This window comes from Hypomesus nipponensis, chromosome 6 (assembly GCF_054491055.1).
Source record: "Hypomesus nipponensis isolate SF chromosome 6, ASM5449105v1, whole genome shotgun sequence".
Lineage (NCBI taxonomy): Eukaryota > Metazoa > Chordata > Actinopteri > Osmeriformes > Osmeridae > Hypomesus > Hypomesus nipponensis.
Genome location: NC_140366.1, coordinates 20,340,119 through 20,360,000, shown reverse-complemented (window position 1 = coordinate 20,360,000; position 19,882 = coordinate 20,340,119). Strand labels below are relative to the sequence as shown.

At 50.2% G+C, this 19,882-nt stretch overlaps 2 protein-coding genes across 2 annotated transcripts in view; both read right to left on the bottom strand.

The window, feature by feature from the left end:
• The window catches only part of LOC146287588 (adhesion G protein-coupled receptor F5-like), a 24,096-nt gene extending 23,312 nt beyond the window's left edge, over positions 1-784 (bottom strand). Inside the window, exon 1 of the mRNA XM_084700303.1 lies at positions 736-784. Within this exon, the coding sequence (XP_084556429.1) occupies positions 736-784 (49 nt within the window). The remainder of the gene's footprint in view (positions 1-735) is intronic.
• A 1,145-nt stretch (positions 785-1,929) lies between these two features.
• On the bottom strand, positions 1,930-15,355 carry tnfrsf21 (tumor necrosis factor receptor superfamily, member 21; the record flags this gene model as incomplete). The annotated part of the gene is made up of 5 exons (XM_084700302.1): positions 1,930-3,667; positions 4,001-4,208; positions 10,621-10,886; positions 13,396-14,000; positions 14,706-15,355. Coding segments are annotated over 5 exons (1,959 nt in total), but the record flags the coding sequence as incomplete, so codon positions are not given.
• Positions 15,356-19,882: the final 4,527 nt, after the last annotated feature.

The window sequence follows — 19,882 nt, the reverse complement described above, 5'->3', positions numbered from 1 at the left end:
AGCCGGCTGAACTACTGTAACGCACTTTTCACTGGTCTTACCAAGAAAACCACTGAAAGACTACAGCTCATTCAAAATTCTGCAGCTAGATTATTAACCAAAACTAAAAGGAGAGAACACATTAGTCCTGTCCTAGCTACTTTACAGTGGCTCCCTGTTACCTTCAGAATTGACTTTAAGGTCCTTTTCCTCACATACAAAGCTCTTTATGGACAAGGACCTAGCTACATTGGTAACTTCCTTATAAACTACACACCAGCTAGAACACTGCGATCATCAAATGCAGGCCTATTAGAGGTCATCAGAAGCAATCATAAGAATATTGATGATTCGGCCTTTGCTAATTATGACCCAAAACTATGGAACAAATTACCCATAATTATTAGGGAAGCACACACGCTAGACATTTTTAAAAGACAGCTTAAAACCTACTTTTTTACCAAAGCATTTAAGTAATTTGATCTCAGAAGGGTTTTACTACTTTTATTAGTTATATTATTGTTGCTATTCTAATTATTACTTTTATCACTTGCATTATTGTTTTTATTGTTTTTATTGATTTTAAGTAAACACCTTGAGCTACGATTCTTGTATGAAATGTGCTATATAAATAAAGTTTTACTTACTTACTTACCTACCTGCACGGCTGACAGGGATTTGACTTGATTTTCCACATTCCATCTCTCCTCTGAAAAGCTGTGCTAGGACAGACACTGCTAGCTACCTGCTAGCTACCTGCTTCTATCCAGTACACCAGCTCAGGAGGCCGAGGGTGTGACCTCATTTCTAATAGTTATCTAACAGTTTGATCAGTGCCCTGGGCTATCCTGAATACCCTTATGCATTTTTTTATATTCCGTGAACTGCGAAGGCTGCTGAAAGTGCTCGTAGATACTGCTGTAAGTGAACCTCGTTCATCTGTAGGGCTACCTGAGGATGGAGAACATTATACATCGAGCAGATGATTTTACTGGAATACAGTCGGGTACAAATGTCTGAGACCACAGTGAATATGTAATGAGGAAACTGAGCACAGGGATCTACACTTGCTCTAACCACTGAGCAACGCCCTTATCTAACCTGAAATCATCTCTTGTCATCGCTTCCATTGACCTGTCATTCCTTTCTCTGGAGGGAAAGGAATAGACACCCTAGACAACCTTGACACACATGCTCACACACACAAATTATGCACACACAGACATACTAACGCACACATACTCACGCACACTCCATCACCACCTGGTACGCTGCTGCCACTGCCAAGGACAAGAGCAGGCTGCAGCGTATCATCCGCACTGCAGAGAAGGTGATTGGCTGCAATCTGCCTTCCCTCGAGGACCTGCACACCTCGAGGACCGTGAGACGGGCGAAGAAGATTGTGGCTGACTCCTCCCACTCTGGACATTCCCTGTTTCAGTCCCTCCCCTCTGGCAGAAGGCTGCGATCCATCAGGACCAAAACCTCACACCATACAAACAGTTTCTTCCCTTCCGCTGTTGGCCTCCTCAACAAGGCCAAAGCTCACACTAACTGAATGTCCTTAAAAACTTTTTGCACTACACTCAACTCCTGTAATATTTGTATTTTATACTGTATTTTATATTGTAAATTGGCAACTTATATTCTACTTTATTGTATATTCTATTTTATTTTAATTGTATTCCACTTAGTACTGCTAGTTTATGTATCCTTAGTATAGTTAGACCACATCATTAAATTTAAGATTCCTATATGTTTACTGTTTGCACCTTCTTGCCAAAGCAAATTCCTTGTCTGTGCAAACTTTCATGGCGAATAAATCCCATTCTGATTCTGATTATGATATGATCTACAAGTATTCTGTTGCTTCCCTTTTCTCCAAAAAGTTTAAGCAAAAAAAACAACCTTCTAACATTTTCATATCAATTGAATACCACATTCACATCCTTATAACAAATGTTTTAACTTTTATTGGTTGATTTTAAGAGGTTACATAGTAGTAAACACACTGGTTACATCATGTTAAGTTTGAAAACAGACTCCACACACCTCAAGCTGCTCTAGGAATTATTCATTCTCAGAACTGCCACTGGAGGGCGTCAAAGACCCAGCGCACAGAGCATCATCGAGTGAGACATCCATCATCGTTAAACCTTGTTTTGGTGGTGCTTCTTTTTTGAAGAATGTAGAATTCTGAAAGAACTAGAAGGTATACATTGTTTTCAATCAAGTTCCAGGAGGTGACAGATTCAAGTAGAATAAAGGAGTGAGCACATGTTCCACTCAGGTACGTCTGAATGCCCGAGAAATCATAAAGATGACAAACCTCTACTGGAAACATGAATCAGTTGAACAAAATAAAAATGATACTCAAACGAACACTTCAATAAGAGGAAAATGTAGGAAACGCAGAAGAGGAAGCTGCTAGGTAGCGATAGCATCGGACTAATGGGGGCGCAGGAAGCAGAATGCAGACGAGCCACATGATTTCTAGAAAAAAACATTAGTGCATTAATTATAATACATATCATAAGTGCTGATCAGACATTGTGTGTCGAAAGTATGTTTGCATGAACAACTGAGTACAGTTAGGTTTTGACAGTGTTGACATACAGTAGCATAAGACCTTTTCTGAACCAACGCGAAGCAACAACAAGCTCCAAAATGTTAAGACAACACTTCATCAACGCTACACGGAGGCGAGAACGAGAGGTGTGTTTTAACAAGAAGTTGGTGACGGTTATGTTGTTGTTGGACAGTCCAGACACCTGCAGGGGGGCGGCCCCCAGAGATAGGGGAAAGGATGTTGACCTGGTGAGGTCAGGCACATGGCTTCCTGTCTGGCTGGGCCCAGGGAGGAGAGGTAGAGGAGGGGGGGCTGGGTGGGTGGGTGGGTGGGGGAAAGGATTCCCTGGTTAAACTGGCAGGAAGAGTGAGCTGGGTGGACTGGAGCATTACAGGAGTCAGGGGTAAGGGGTAAGGTTAATGGCGAAGGCTGTCTGAGGGTGGCAGACATACCAAAAGAGAGGAGTGCAGGAGGAGAAGAGGAGAGCAGGAGGAGGAGAGGAGAGCAGGAGGAGGAAAGGAGGGCAGGAGGAGGAGAGGAGGAGGAGGAGAGCAGGAGGAGGAGAGGAGAGCAGGAGGAGGAGAGGAGAGCAGGAGGAGGAGAGGAGAGCAGGAGGAGGAAAGGAGGGCAGGAGGAGGAGAGGAGAGCAGGAGGAGGAGAGGAGAGCAGGAGGAGGAGAGGAGAGCAGGAGGAGGAGAGGAGAGCAGGAGGAGGAGAGGAGGGCAGGAGGAGGAGAGCAGGAGGAGGAGAGCAGGAGGAGGAGAGGAGAGCAGGAGGAGGAGAGGAGAGCAGGAGGAGGAGAGGAGAGCAGGAGGAGGAGAGGAGGGCAGGAGGAGGAGAGCAGGAGGAGGAGAGCAGGAGGAGGAGAGGAGAGCAGGAGGTGATGGCCCTAGAGCAGCTCAGGTAGATGGCTGTAGACTGAGTCCAGCAGAGTCTGGCTCGCTTCGTGGCTCTTCACACCAGCAATCTCAAACAGACGGTCCAGCTTGTCCTCGGCAGCAGGGATCTCCTCCACCACACGCAGCTCTTCAGGGTTCAGGATGTGCAACATGTCGTCAAAAATAGGCTGCAGGTCACATGGGTCAAGACGGACCTGGCGAAGAACTGTGTCTTTCTTCTCTGGACGGTTAGGGAGGGAGGAGGACACTGTTACACGCTCTGCTCTATTAGGCAACAACGGACTATTAGAATAATGTCTCTATGCTGCTCTACTCTACAAGGTCAACACAAATACTAACATCCCCACCAAAAAGTCTTGATGGTATTAAGTCCTAAATAGATATCTCTAACAAGATACTTTGATGTAAAATCTCTTGTACTACAGACAGAGACAAAACATTCACAGAGCAGTTGAGATTCTCTCGTCTGACAGGACCACAAAAAGATCAAACTTCAGTTGTGTGGTCATGTGACAGCCCTGGTCATGTGACCAGTCCTGGTCATGTGACCAACCTTTGGTAATGAAGGATCCGGTCCTGCTGAGGGCAGAGTCTTTACTGGAGGTGGAGTCACAGCGCAGCAGGGGCTCAGATTCGTCGGGAAAGAAGCCCTTGCTGCGGTCCACGGGAGACCCCTCCACCACGCCTGGACCCTCAGTAGACCGGGGGGGACTGGGGCCCGCAGTAACATTCACACACACCATCAGCTGGGCCACATCAAACTGCAGAGAGGGAGAAAAGGGAGAGAGGAGAGAGAGAGGAGGGGAAGAGGAGGGGGAGAGTGGGGAGGAGAAAGAGGGAGAGAGAACGATGGAGGACGAGAGAGGAGGGGGAGAGTGGGGAGGAGAAAGAGGGAGAGAGAACGATGGAGGACGAGAGAGGAGGGGGAGAGTGGGGAGGAGAAAGAGGGAGAGAGAACGATGGAGGACGAGAGAGGAGGGAGAGAGTGGGGAGGAGAAAGAGGGAGAGAGAACGATGGAGGACGAGAGAGGAGGGGGAGAGTGGGGAGGAGAAAGAGGGAGAGAGAACGATGGAGGACGAGAGAGGAGGGGGAGAGTGGGGAGGAGAAAGAGGGAGAGAGAACGATGGAGGACGAGAGAGGAGGGAGAGAGTGGGGAGGAGAAAGAGGGAGAGAGAACGATGGAGGACGAGAGAGGAGGGAGAGAGTGGGGAGGAGAAAGAGGGAGAGAGAACGATGGAGGACGAGAGAGGAGGGAGAGAGTGGGGAGGAGAAAGAGGGAGAGAGAACGATGGAGGACGAGAGAGGAGGGGGAGAGTGGGGAGGAGAAAGAGGGAGAGAGAACGATGGAGGACAAGAGAGGAGGGGATTAGATTGTTAACAGGAAACAGAAGAGGAGCTGGGAAATCCTGTCCCACACATCTGACCCCCCATGTATGGCTTTTAATCAGAAAGTTACCGGTTTGATTCTGGCCGTGCCAAATGACGTTGTGTCCTTGGGCAAGGCACTTCACCCTACTTGCCTTGGGGGAATGTCCCTGTACTTACTGTAAATCGCTCTGGATAAGAGTGTCTGCTAAATGACTAAATGTACATTTACATTTAGTCATTTAGCAGACGCTCTTATCCAGAGCGACTAACAATAAGTACAGGGACATTCCCCCCGAGGCAGGTGTAAATGTAATTGCAACCTCCCTACCCCCCCCCCCCCTCCCTGTCCTGCAGTGTGTCTGATACCTACAAATATAGAATGTAATATCTAGAACTGTAGAATCTAATATCTAGAAATATAGAATCTAATAGGTAGAACTCAAAAACCCAATAGTGAACAAATTTCCTGTCTGGGGATAAATAAAGTGTGATCTAGAATTTATCCGTATGGCAGAAAAGATGGATGGCATCCTCTCAGAAGAGAACAATCTAGTAGGATCTTACGACACTGTTACTAGACTGTTCCAGTCACACACACACACTATGTGACCCAAATGCTGTCTCTCTGACCCATATTCTCCACCATTGTCTCTCTCATTCCATAACGTCTCAGACAAACACACACTCTCTCTCACAGACACACACATAGTGACACAAAGTGTGTGTGTGAGAGACAGGGAGAGAGACAGAGAGAGAGGGAGACAGAGAGAGAGAGAGACAGAGAGAGAGGGAGACAGAGAGAGAGGGAGACAGAGAGAGAGGGAGACAGAGAGAGAGGGAGACAGAGAGGGAGAGAGACAGAGAGAGAGGGAGACAGAGAGAGAGGGAGACAGAGAGAGAGGGAGACAGAGAGAGGAGAGACAGAGAGGGAGAGAGACAGAGAGAGAGGGAGACAGAGAGAGAGGGAGAAAGAGAGAGAGAGAGACAGAGAGAGAGGGAGACAGAGAGAAAGGGAGACAGAGAGAGAGGGAGACAGAGAGAGAGCCTGTTGTTGCACTTGTGGTTGTCACAAAGCAGATCCAAGCTGTTTTTCATGAATCAACACGACTGGGAAAATACAATCTCCCTCCCGGTTTAGTCAGGAGTCTGGTCTAGCCTGATCTAGTCTGGCCTGGTTTAGTCAGGAGTCTGGTCTAGCCTGGTCTAGTCTGGCCTGGCCTGGTTTAGTCAGGAGTCTGGTCTAACCTGGACAAGCATGGATGTCCCTCAACACATTATTGATGACCTGTTATCTCAGCCATTATCAACACAGATACAGAGTACACACTCATCAGCACCCCTCAGGGATGATGAAGCGGCGACGACAGCAGGAAGCAGGAAGTCTTACAGACCTCAGCAGCAGGACCAGACAGTACCGCAGGATTTGACCTCACAGCCAAGGACATCAGGGATAATGTACACACACACACACAATGTGTTGCGAATCTGGCAATAAGGAGTGAGGGAGTGAAGGAGGGATAGGAAAGAGAAAGTAGAAGCTGATGAATGATAGACTGTTTCCCCTGGGTGAATGTGTTTCACCTTGTGCGACAGACTGGACTGGAGAGATGTAGGGTGGAGAGAAAGAGGAGAGAAGGAGGGAGAGAGAAAATGAGGGAAAGAAAGAGAAGGAGAGAGGAGAGAAAGAAGAAGGGAGGAGAGAGAGAGAAAGCGGGAGGAGAGAGAAGGAGGGAGGAGGAGAGAGAGAAAGAGGGAGGAGAGAGAGGAGGGAGGAGAGAGAGAAGGAGGGAGGAGAGAAAAGGAGGGAGGAGACAGAGGAGGGAGGAGAGAGAGGAGGGAGGAGAGAGAGAAGGAGGGAGGAGAGAGAAGGAGGGAGGAGACAAAGGAGGGAGGAGAGAGAGGACGGAGGAGAGAGAGAAGGAGGGAGGAGAGAGAGAAGGAAGGAGGAGAGAGAGGAGGGAGGAGAGAGAAGGAGGGAGGAGAGAGAAAAGGAGGAAGGAGAGAGAGGACAGAGGAGAGAGAAAAGGAGGAAGGAGGGAGAGAAGAAGAGAGGAGAGAAGAGGGAGAAAGGAGAAAGAGAAGGAGGGAGGAAGGAGAGAGAGAAGGAGAAAGAGAAGGAGAAAGAGAAGGAGAAAGGAGGGAGAGAAGGAGAGAGGAGAAAGAGAAGGAGGGAGAGAGGACTAGAGTGCCAGGGTTAAAGCGAGGGTGGTCACGGGGCCCTTTGGCATGATGGGAAGAAGAGTCTTGTGACAACTTGTTAACGTACCAACACTGTCAGTCTGCCATCTAGTCCCTGCAAACAGTGCAGTACTGTTCATCCACTCAACACATCCAGACACCAACCACATACTCTCACACAATGAAGCCAGATTAAGACCTGGGGAGTAGTCCAGGTAGCGGCTTTAGTAAAAACTTTGAGTTGGTTAACCCTGAAAAGAGGCATACTCCAGGTTTTACGTTCCAGAAAGAGAGGTAACGAAACCTTTTGGTAAGTTTCCATGGTAACTTACTCCTTGAAACTAACCTGCTCGCTAGCAGGTTTTCCATGCCAAACTCTGCGTTTCTACCGATCCCCTCCCACTTTATGAGCCTGATAGCGTTGGCAGACACGGCATATCATTTCCTGGTTCAGCCGAGCGATCAAGAACTAAATTTAATTTGCTTAGTTATATGTCGGGAGAGGATTTTAAGACTGCGATTCGATGTGCTATAATTTCCTGATTAATCCCTAAATTAACATTACCGTTTCCCGTCACAACCTGTAATTTCTTTTAGCAACATTCTTAGCCCTTACATTGCTAATGTTACACACCGTGGACGTGCACTCAGAACCGGCCAAATGCTTTTTGGCACGGAAATAAAGATAAATAGTTGAAATTATATTTTGTGTTCTTCATGGCCTACAAATAGAAACCAAATAATGTTAATACAAATGGAATTACAATTATTTGACTCTATGGGTTGAATCAGAGCAAGAATGGTCAAAGTAGTAAGGTTAAATAAAATAATAATTTAATCATATTGCAAATGAATTAAATCAATGAAGGTTAACTCTTACTCTACCATGATTATTGTAAACCAGAGATAGAAAGCATGAGGTGAGGAAGAAGGAGTACTAGGACAAGCCAGAGCTGAGGAGAAGGTCTCAGGAGATCAAGAATCCACAGAACAATGCTTCACAATTCCTTTTATACCCAAGAACAACTACAATCACACCACAATCTTGACCCTTACTTATCAACATGACTAGCAATGCTACAGTAATTTACACAATGATGAGTGAGAGCCATCGAGTTGAGACTCCATCCAGTAACTCCAGATTTTACCATATAAGAAGTTGGGGCGGGTTGATAGCCTTACAGGATCAGCCTTTATTATTCTTCCCCAAGTACACCATCTCTTGGTCAAAATAGAAATTCAGCAAATTCAACAATTTGTATTCATATAGGCTCTTGCTGTAGACATTCAAATGTCCCATAACAAGACCCTTTAAAACAGGAAAGAGATGCTTATCATGAATGGGTTTTCTATCCATAAAAAATGTAGTTAAATTCAGACTATATGAGCTCAAGTGAAAGAAACCAGCAAACTAGTCTCTTGCTCCAGTCTGTTGGTGCCCCTCTAATTCTGATGCTTTTGGGCAGGGCGATGGACAATAAGCTTGTCATGTCGGATGTAGGCTATGTCACCTCGTTCTCTGGCAGCTTTCACGGCTGAAATGTATTCCTTACGCTTCAGCCTGACAGCTTCAGTGTAGTCCTCATTCACATGGATGTTGGTACTTTTCAGATCCTTAGCCTTTCCCAGAACATCTATTTTATCTTTGTATCTGAGGAATTTGATCATGATTGGCCTAAGTCTCTTTCCAGAATATCCAGATGGATTGCCAGTCCTATGTGCATGTTCAATCACCATCTGACTACTATCCAAGTGAAGTTTCTCATTGATTACACCTGAATTTGCCCTCAGTCTCCTTCTAGTTTTCATTCTGGGCCTCAGGAATGCCATCCACAACAATATTATTCCTTCTTCTTTTACCCTCCAAGTAGTCAGCTTTCAAAGTCATCTCTGCCAATTTCCCTTGCATTGTTTTGGTTTCAACACAAGCAATCGTTCTTTCTGACTCCATTTTCTAATTTTTCTTTGTTAGATCATCAATGTCCTTCTGGGAGAATTGCAGGCTGCTTCTCAGCTCCTGTGTCTCACTGGTCAACTTGTCAATCCGAGTGTTCACATTGTTCTCAAGTAATTACACAACAGTCTTGAAGTTGTTTTCTTGCTGCTGCAGAAGTTGCATGAACAGATCCCTTTGTTGAACCATTGGATGTCATACCTGTGAAAGCGACACCAACTCCTCTCCATTATTTTGGTTGCTGCTTTGGTCCTTCTTGGGTGGCATGGTGTCCTCAATCCTCAAGCTTTAGCAAACACAGTAGGCCAAGATAGTATCCACCAAAAATCTCAAAATATGAAGATAATCCACCGCTTTTCACAGGGTTTCTTATTAAATATAGTCTCAGACTGGATATTAAGAGAAATTGAAGTAAGTTAAGATAAAACGATGATTCAGGTAGCAAAAGTCAACCTCTATTTCCACTATATGTGATCACTCACACGCCTAAGTGAAAGATGTGTGATGTATTGTAGTTGTTAGCGTGTATTAGCAGGTAGAAGCACTAGTAAGGTTTCTGATGGTGGTGCCCATATCATCTGCGGAGGCAGAGCGCAGTTTCAGTCCGTTACGCAGATTGAAAACATGGTTGCGTTCAATCATGACACAAAAAAAGCTCAATGGCATTGCTGTGTGCGATATTCACCAAGACGTAGCCTACTTGACAAACTGGAAAGACAAGATATTGCGCAGCAATATCTTCAGGGAAATGAAAGGAGGAGAGATGTTTTTGGGACCTATTGAGTCTGCTTCTAGAGAGTACGCTACATTTGTTAGGGTGCAGAGGGAATTCTTCATTAGTTTTAATCAATTTTGTTCATTATTGGAAAAAATGTACAATAAAAAGTCATACTTGCAGAGGGAATTCCGAATATTTAAAAAAAGTATAAATTTCATTTCACATTTCATGGTATGTAGGCTGTACGTATTTATTTTATGTAAATCTGTTTAAGTGTTTGTTCTTCCGTGTTCATACACATTGTTATATTTGTAATCATTTACATCCTGTTGAGATCAGCAAATGTTTAAATAAAACATTTGCAGAGGACATTAAGTTTTGGTGCGTGATTGACATACTAATGTTTATTGCAGCTTCAGTATCTATACATATATATGTATATATATATATATATATATATATACATATATCCCGCTGAGGGCTGTGTAGCCTCTCGTGGCATCACAAAATGTAAATAGCTGTGTCGTTACTTGAACCCGTGCAGTTGCTCTTGAGAAAATGCGCTTGGCTACGCAGCCGACAGTTCTCGTATCGATCTCACGGTACTTTGATGGCAACGTCACAGTGACGTGTCCTCGGCGCTGTCTCAAGTCGGACAAAAAGTTTAACCAGAATTCACTGTTTCAAGTCAGCCGCCTGCAGCCGGCTGCAGCGCTGCATGAAGTCAGTCCATGTCAAATACACCTAATGTGATCCTGGAGGTACATGTGTCATGTATAGTCCTGAGGGTGTCAGAGACAGGAAGCCAACCTGAGGATGTCAGAGACAGGAAGCTAACCTGAGGGTGTCAGAGACAGGAAGCTAACCTGAGGGTGTCAGAGACAGGAAGCCAACCTGAGGGTGTGTCAGAGACAGGAAGCCAACCTGAGGGTGTGTCAGAGACAGGAAGCTAACCTGAGGATTGTCTTCTATGACGCAGCGCATCTTCTCCACCACGTCGGTGCGTCTGTGCCTGTGCAGGGCGCTGATCAGCTTGGCTAGGCTGGCGTCGCGGTCACGGACTGTCCAGTGCTGCAGGGCGGCGTAAGCTCGCTCCTGGTCCGACGCGTAGCTGCTGGAGAAGGCTGCCACCTCGCGCTCTGAGGCGTTGGCCAGAGACCGATACATGTCCACCCACTGACCCCCCATCTGAGACGACACAAGCTTCAGGATGTCCACCCCTGGAGGGGAGGGGAGGGGAAGAGAGATGAGAGGAGAAAGGGGAGGGGAGGGGGAGGAGAGGAGAGAGGGGGAGGAGAGAGGAGAGGAGAGAGGGGAGGGGGAGGAGAGAGGAGAGGAGAGGAGAGGAGGAGGGGAAGGGAAGAGAGAGGAGAGGAGGGAGGGGAAGAGAGAGGATAGGGGGAGGGGAAGAGAGAGTATAGGGGGAGGGGAAGAGAGAGGAGAGAAGAGAGGGGAGGGAGGGGAAGAGAGAGGAGAAAGGGGAGGGGAGGAAGAGAGGGGAGGAGGAGGGGAAGGGAAGAGAGGGGAGGGAGGTCAAGAGAGAGGAGGGGGGAGGGGAAGAAAGAGGAGAGGAGGGAGGGGAAGAGACAGGATAAGGGGAGGGGAAGAGAGAGGAGGGGGGGAGGTGAAGAGAGAGGGGAGGGAGCCAGATTATTTTTTCAAATATATATCTAATATATGGCTAGTATTAAGGCAGGCAGACAGACAGACAGACCTCTGTTGCTACAAGTTGCTGTCCAGAATGGCTGCCCAGTTATAGAAGAGCCAGAGGATCTCCAGGAATGGAAACTGAATGCCTCCAAGCCATAACTCAAGAGTGCTTCACAAGTTCACAATCTTTCACAAACACACGCACGCACACAGACCATTGGGACAGTTCAAACATAGTACATAGAGATCTCTCTACAGACATCTTGAAAGCTGAAGTCTTCTGGTGGTGTTTGCTGGCTCTCTCTGCCTCCCTCCCTCCCCCTACCTCCTGTTTCTCTCTCTTTCGCTGTCTCTCTCTCTCTTTCCCCATGTCTCTCTCTCTTTCCCCATGTCTCTCTCTCTCTTTCACTGTCTCTCTCTCTCTTTCCCTGTCTCTCTCTCTTTCCCTGTCTCTCTCTCTCTTTCCCTGTCTCTCTCTCTCTTTCCCTGTCTCTCTCTCTCTTTCCCTGTCCCTGTCTCTCTCTTTCTCTCTCTCTCTTTCCCTGTCTTCTCTTTCCCTGTCTTCTCTTTCCCTGTCTTCTCTTTCCCTCTCTCTCTTTCTCTGTCTCTCTCTTTCCCTGTTTCTCTCTTTCCCTGTCGCTCTCTCTTTCCCAGTCTCTCTCTTTCCTTGTCTCTCTCTCTTTCCTTGTCTCTCTCTATCCTCTCCCCCCATACAGCAGACTCAGCATGTTCCCGTGTCCATGTCCTTACCCCTCACCTTTTCTCCAGATTGATATAGATTAATATGGAATATCAATGCACCAACATGCTGGCTGCAGAATACTGCCATAGTTCAGACTGGACCGTGGAGATTATGGACCATGAATCACGGAGGATCTGGGCTGGGCTGCATGCATAGACACACACACACACACACAGTACACATCCACACACGCAGTGTATACGTATACACACACACACTCTACGTTGTGTGTTCTTGTGTAACTGCTCCAGTAAAGCCCTCAAGCTTCTCTGATTCTGTTTTTAAGAGAAAAAAGAACTGCACAAAGTCAGGGCACACACACATGGCCCCACCACCATACCTGCACACACACAAACTAAATCTAAACTCTGGTATTCATTTTAGAAACATTCTCTAATCCTTTTCAAGGAGTGTGCCGTAAATGCAAATTGCTCTTTTAAGTCCGAAATTCAATTAAATCAAAATACTTGAAAGCATCGGGCAGATAAACAACATAGTAAAACTACCAGATTCTTGGTGCACCTGGAACCTTTCACTGCACTTGTGTTTCAGTGAGAAAGGAAAGTCAAACTGAAGCTAGTGTGACGGCGTTAAACAGGACATGTTAGGAGCTGAAGATCAGCATTAAAGTACCAAGCTGTTCTTGACCTGGCTTCACCAGAAAGCCTTTTCAAGTATAAAACTCGCCACATAAAATGTTGATTTTGTTTCAGGACTGTGGGTGTCGTGTCTGCTATGCTATACCAGGGTCACATGGTCACCTGGTCACATGGTCACATGCCAACAGGCTAGCAGCCCAGAGAGGAGCCATTTACACACTTCAAGTGACCCCACACTGCAAGCTGAGGCCCTCCCTGCCTCCCCCTCCTCCCCCTTTCCTCCCTGCCTCCTCCTCCCCCTCCCTCCTTGTCTCCCCGTCCTCCTGCTTTCCATCCCTGCCCCTTCTCCCCCTTTCCTCCCCCGCCCTCCCAGTGACTAGTGTGTGTCTGCCTGAGCATGATAAAGTTGAGCTTCTCCCCAACAGAACAGACCACAGTGAACTGGAATAATCTGGTTTAAACTGCACTGGGTGGAAGCCAGGGTGAACTTGTTCTCACTCCTGGGGCAGCCAGGATCAGAGAGGCAGGCGGGTGGGTGAACATTCGAGTACGATTGTTTTCTACCACCTTGCTGGGTTTAAACTACTGTTACCTAGCAGCCCCTGGGGGTTGAAGAGAGAGAGGGAAAGAGAGGGAGGGAGGGAGAGAGAGAGTAAAAGAGAGAGAAAAGAAGGAGGGAGATCTCTGCTATGTGTAACCACCACCCTGCTATGATTTGTGCTACATCCCAGGACTCACCCTGTCCATTAGGGTAGTAAAGCCACTTCTCCCTGGCCTGTGTGTGTGTGGTCCTCTGGTGACTGGCCCTCTCCACGATGCTGCTGGGGTCCTGTCGGGGGCCCTTCTCCAGCGTGCGGGAGCTCCTCTTCACGCTGCAGCCCACCACCAGCAGCAGCCCCACCAGCAGCAGCAGCACCGTCATCCAGGGCAGGTGCTCGTTGATGTCAAAGTGGCTGTGGGCGCTGGGGCGAGGGGATCCCCTCCTGGGGGGCTTGTACCCCCCTTCGCCTAGCCCCACCCTGCCCCCTGAGTCTTCTCCATCCTCCAACCCCCCAGAAGGGGGGGCTGCCCGCGGGTGGCGCTGTGCTTGCGGTGGGTGGGAGGTAGAGGGGTGGTGTGTGTGGGGCCAGGGGTGGAGGCTGGAGGGGGTGTGTGTGTGGGGCTGGGGGTGTGTGGGCGGCTGGGGTTGGGACTGGAGGCTGGAGGAGGGGTGGGGGTGGAGGCCAGGGTCAGGGTCTCCAGGGTTCCTGAGGGAGCGAAGACCAGCAGCCCTGAGGAAAGATCCAGGTCCTGCACACCAGCTCTCAGACCTGGACCACACACACACACACACACACAGAGTTCAAATAACTCCATATAAAAATGATCTTTACCCAGACAAAAAAACTTGTCAAACTTTAATCTGCAAGTAATTTGCCCGACAGCCCAGGAATAGTTTTCTCCTCCTCCTCCTCCTCCTCCTCCTCCTCCTCCTCTTCCTCCTCTCCTGCCTCTCTCTCTCTGCTCTCCCTCCTCCCTCTCCCCCTTGTATCCCTCTCCCTTTCTCTCACTCTGCTCTCCCTCCCTCGCCCACAGCTGTGCTCCTGGTTTTAATATGACACCAGATCAGGCTGCTCAGTCCTCAGCTCCAGAGCAGCAGGAACCACAGCTCCACTGGGGGTCAGAGGTCAATGGAAAAAAGAAGATGTTGAATTGGAAAAAAAGAAATGTCTCAATAGAGCATCAGCTACGTGCCTAAGAAACTGTCTTAATCTGAAAGGAATTGGTCCTGAACCGAATTACAGCACATCTGTAAGTCAAAAGCACATTTAGAGTTCCTGCTTACAGAACTGGAATGTATAAGACTGTAGTCCCTCCCTCACTGTAAACTCAATACCTCCCTGTCCACCACTGACAGGATTCTCATTCATCATAGAATCACAACAGGCTGTCCAGGCCAGGCTTTCAGGATCCACACCTGGATTGTTGCTCATCCATATCATCCCATTACCTATAAACAGGTAGCTTATCACAATCCAAACTGTCCAAGTGAAATCTGCTTTTATTACCGTCTGGTTTCCCCCCTCCACTGGTTCTTACTGATCAGCCAGGACGGCACACACTTACCCCTGTCAGCTGGCAGCCTGGAGGAGGTGGAGCCATCCTGTTCAAAGCCAGTGAGTGCAGATCCCAGAGGCGAGAGGGAGGGGGCAGGCCCACAGATGTTATCAGACTCCTTGGTTCCCTGCTGCAGCAGCACCAGGCCATGCTCCAGGCAGTCTGTGTGTGGTCGGCACCTGAGCACGCTGGAGGCCTTGTCTGAGAAGGTCCCCCTGGCACAGGGTCTGCAGCGCACGTCCTCCCTCTCGCCCCCCCGCCTCCTCACCCCCTCCCCGGGGGGGCACAGGCTCAGAGGCTGGCACACGCCCCCCAGGGAGAAGCTCTCTGGTGGGCACACGCACAGGCGGTCCTGGACAGGCGAGCAGGGCTGCTTCTGGAGCAGGTGAGGGGGGCAGGCCGACTGGCAGGGGTGGCACTGCTGGGCCCCCGTCTCCCCGGGGGTGAAGGTGTCGCTGGGGCAACGGCTGCACTCCCTCACGCTGGCCGGGGTGCAGTGGCGGGACACGTAGGTGCCAGCGGGACACTTGTCACAGAGCAGCTGAGCACCCGTGGGGGGGTGGGGGTGGTAATAGTGGCGGGTGGACAGGGGCCCCGGGGGGCCAGGGCTGGGGGGCGGGGGGGCAGGGGCACCCACCAGCATACACAGCAGCTGAGGACACAGAACCACAGATGGACAGTGTTTTACCTGGACAAGACAACCCTGACAGAGTTCAGAACATGCTTCTTTTAACTCAGTGTTGTGTCTGTGTCCATGCATTCAGATACGGGCTGAGGGGCTGGCAATACGGGACAGAACACAACAGACTGTAGGCTAAGATAGACCCATCGGTCTATGATGTCATCACTTTTGTCTGCGAGTCGCTTCTACAGCCCTGGCCTCTTCCCTGGCCTCTCCACTGCCTCTTCCCTGGCCTCTCCACTGCCTCTCCCCCGGCCTCTCCACTGCCTCTCCCCCTGCCTCTCCCCCAGCCTCTCCCCCTGCCTCTCCCCTGGCCTCTCCACTGCCTCTTCCCTGGCCTCTCCACTGCCTCTCCCCTTGCCTCTCCCCCGGCCTCTCCACTGCCTCTCCCCCTGCCTCTCCCCCGCCTCTCCCCCTGCCTCTCCCCCGGCCTCTCCACTGCCTCTCCCCCTGCCTCTCCCCCGGCCTCTCCACTGCCTCTCCCCGGCCTCTCCACTGCCTCTCCACTGCCTCTCCCCCTGCCTCTCCCCCGGCCTCTCCCCCGGCCTCTCCCCCTGCATCTCCCCAGGACTCCCCCCCCCTTCCCAGGTAACACTGTTATCCCTGACAAGCAGGTGAGGTGAGGCGAAGCAGGAAACACAGTCCTGGTCCCTCTGAGCCTAACCCTAACCCTAACCCAGCCACGGCCTGAAGGGTTTGTCATATCAGGTATCAAGTTAAAATACTTCATACCCACTGAGCCTTGAAAGCATGCAGTCAAAGATAAGTTATGGCTGGTTGAAGGAAACATGTTTTAACCATGGATTTGTTTTATACTCCACCCTGATCTTTGATAACCGTGTGGAGGGACAGAACGTCCTAGCCGAGTCTGGTCACATCAGACATGTTTACTCTCTAGAGAGCCCTCTAGAGAGAAAGGCCACATTCAACATGTGACAGACTGCAGCAGCCTAATAGGTTTGATGTCACAAAGTGAGAAGATATTGACGTACTGTTGTGAGTGTGTTCCTGCCTCTATGTGGATTGTGAGGATGATTGTGTGTCGGTGTCAGTGAGCGTGTAGGAGACTTTAGAGCCTCTCTCTCCTGGCCTCTCAGAGGAGTTAAGAGTCACAGGGCAGCAGAGAGGAGGAGGAAGTGCCCCATTGGCATCCTGTCAAAACTGCTGCCTCACCCTGCCTCCAGCACCAGCTGTCAGTAGGCTGCTGCCTCACCCTGCCTCCAGCACCAGCTGTCAGTAGGCTGCTGCCTCACCCTGCCTCCAGCACCAGCTGTCAGTAGGCTGCTGCCTCATCCTGCCTCCAGCACCAGCTGTCAGTAGGCTACTGCCTCACCTTGCCTCCAGCACCAGCTGTCAGTAGGCTGCTGCCTCACCCTGCCTCCAGCACCAGCTGTCAGTAGGCTGCTGCCTCACCCTGCTTCCAGCACCAGCTGTCAGTAGGCTGCTGCCTCACCTTGCCTCCAGCACCAGCTGTCAGTAGGCTACTGCCTCACCTTGCCTCCAGCACCAGCTGTCAGTAGGCTGCTGCCTCACCCTGCCTCCAGCACCAGCTGTCAGTAGGCTGCTGCCTCATCCTGCCTCCAGCACCAGCTGTCAGTAGGCTGCTGCCTCATCCTGCCTCCAGCACCAGCTGTCAGTAGGCTGCTGCCTCACCCTGCTTCCAGCACCAGCTGTCAGTAGGCTGCTGCCTCACCTTGCCTCCAGCACCAGCTGTCAGTAGGCTACTGCCTCACCTTGCCTCCAGCACCAGCTGTCAGTAGGCTGCTGCCTCACCTGCCTCCAGCACCAGCTGTCAGTAGGCTGCTGCCTCACCCTGCCTCCAGCACCAGCTGTCAGTAGGCTGCTGCCTCATCCTGCCTCCAGCACCAGCTGTCAGTAGGCTGCTGCCTCATCCTGCCTCCAGCACCAGCCATGTCAGGACTAGGGATGCAGCGATTAACCGATTTTACTCTTAACGAAGATTAAAAACGTCTCTTTCTAACCGTAAAGGCTCAGCTTCACCCAGTGTTTCTGTTCTCACAAAAAAAAACTTATATTGACCATGATTTCATGTATAAAAGCAACAAAAGGGGAAAACATCCAAGGGGGGGAGTACTGTTATATGCATCAGGGAAACCCTGGGCATGATAACCGTGAAATCAGGATAACCGTACCATCAGGATAACCCTAACCCATCAGAATTATTACTCATACTAGAATCATACCATCAAAATCTATAATTGTTGCATCCCTTCCTCAAACACCTCCAACCTGCTCCACCAGGAATGACAACCTCACGTGACTCCAAGCCGATCAAATCTCTGCTGGGTGTCATGTCTATGGGGGACCCCCCAGTCCCCCTGCTGGGTGTCATGTCTATGGGGGACCCCCCCAGTCCCCCTGCTGGGTGTCATGTCTATGGGGGACCCCCCCAGTCCCCCTGCTGGGTGTCATGTCTATGGGGGACCCCCCAGTCCCCCTGCTGGGTGTCATGTCTATGGGGGACCCCCCAGTCCCCCTGCTGGGTGTCATGTCTATGGGGGACCCCCCCAGTCCCCCTGCTGGGTGTCATGTCTATGGGGGACCCCCCAGTCCCCCTGCTGGGTGTCATGTCTATGGGGGACCCCCCAGTCCCCCTGCTGGGTGTCATGTCTATGGGGGACCCCAGCCCAGGCCTCCCTGAGTGCTGCTGCTGTGTCATATCTGACCTGCTGACCCTGCTAGTCCCAGAGGGCTAGCACCATGAGGACACCCCCTCCCTGGTGGTTCGAGGACAGGAACAGGGTGTATGTGTGTTGATGTTTGTGTTTGTGTAATGGTGTGTGTGTGTGTTTATGTGTGTATATATGTGTGTGTTTGTATGTTGGTGAGTTTGTGTGAGCATGTGCCAGAGCCTCTGCAGTGCTGTGAGCTGCAGAGCTGCTGTTCCTGTCAAGAGAGGCAGCCCGACTCAGCACAAACTGCTGTTCCTGTCTAGAGAGGCAGCCCGACTCAGCACAAACTGCTGTTCCTGTCTAGAGAGAGGCAGCCTGACTCAGCACAAACTGCTGTTCCTGTCTAGAGAGATGCAGCCCGACTCAGCACAAACTGCTGTTCCTGTCTAGAGAGGCAGCCCGACTCAGCACAAACTGCTGTTCCTGTCTAGAGAGATGCAGCCCGACTCAGCACAAACTGCTGTTCCTGTCTAGAGAGGCAGCCCGACTCAGCACAAACTGCTGTTCCTGTCTAGAGAGGCAGCCCGACTCAGCACAAACTGCTGTTCCTGTCTAGAGAGATGCAGCCCGACTCAGCACAAACTGCTGTTCCTGTCTAGAGAGATGCAGCCCGACTCAGCACAAACTGCTGTTCCTGTCTAGAGAGAGGCAGCCCGACTCAGCACAAACTGCTGTTCCTGTCTAGAGAGAGGCAGCCCGACTCAGCACAAACTGCTGTTCCTGTCTAGAGAGAGGCAGCCCTACTCAGCACAAACTGCTGTTCCTGTCTAGAGAGAGGCAGCCCTACTCAGCACAAACTGCTGTTCCTGTCTAGAGAGAGTCAGCCCGACTCAGCACAAACTGCTGTTCCTGTCTAGAGAGGCAGCCCGACTCAGCACAAACTGCTGTTCCTGTCTAGAGAGGCAGCCCGACTCAGCACAAACTGCTGTTCCTGTCTAGAGAGATGCAGCCCGACTCAGCACAAACTGCTGTTCCTGTCTAGAGAGATGCAGCCCGACTCAGCACAAACTGCTGTTCCGGTCTAGAGAGAGGCAGCCCGACTCAGCACAAACTGCGGTTCCTGTCTAGAGAGATGCAGCCCGACTCAGCACAAACTGCTGTTCCTGTCTAGAGAGATGCAGCCCGACTCAGCACAAACTGCTGTTCCTGTCTAGAGAGATGCAGCCCGACTCAGCACAAACTGCTGTTCCTGTCTAGAGAGATGCAGCCCGACTCAGCACAAACTGCTGTTCCTGTCTAGAGAGATACAGCCCGACTCAGCACAAACTGCTGTTCCTGTCTAGAGAGAGGCAGCCCGACTCAGCACAAACTGCTGTTCCTGTCTAGAGAGAGGCAGCCCGACTCAGCACAAACTGCTGTTCCTGTCTAGAGAGAGGCAGCCCGACTCAGCACAAACTGCTGTTCCTGTCTAGAGAGAGGCAGCCCTACTCAGCACAAACTGTTGTTCCTGTCTAGAGAGATGCAGCCCGACTCAGCACAAACTGCTGTTCCTGTCTAGAGAGAGGCAGCCCGACTCAGCACAAACTGCTGTTCCTGTCTAGAGAGAGGCAGCCCGACTCAGCACAAACTGCTGTTCCTGTCTAGAGAGAGGCAGCCCTACTCAGCACAAACTGTTGTTCCTGTCTAGAGAGAGGCAGCCCGACTCAGCACAAACTGCTGTTCCTGTCTAGAGAGAGGCAGCCCGACTCAGCACAAACTGCTGTCTGCTCTCCGAGAAGCTCAGGGAGGACAGACACACCCTGTGGGCCAGCTG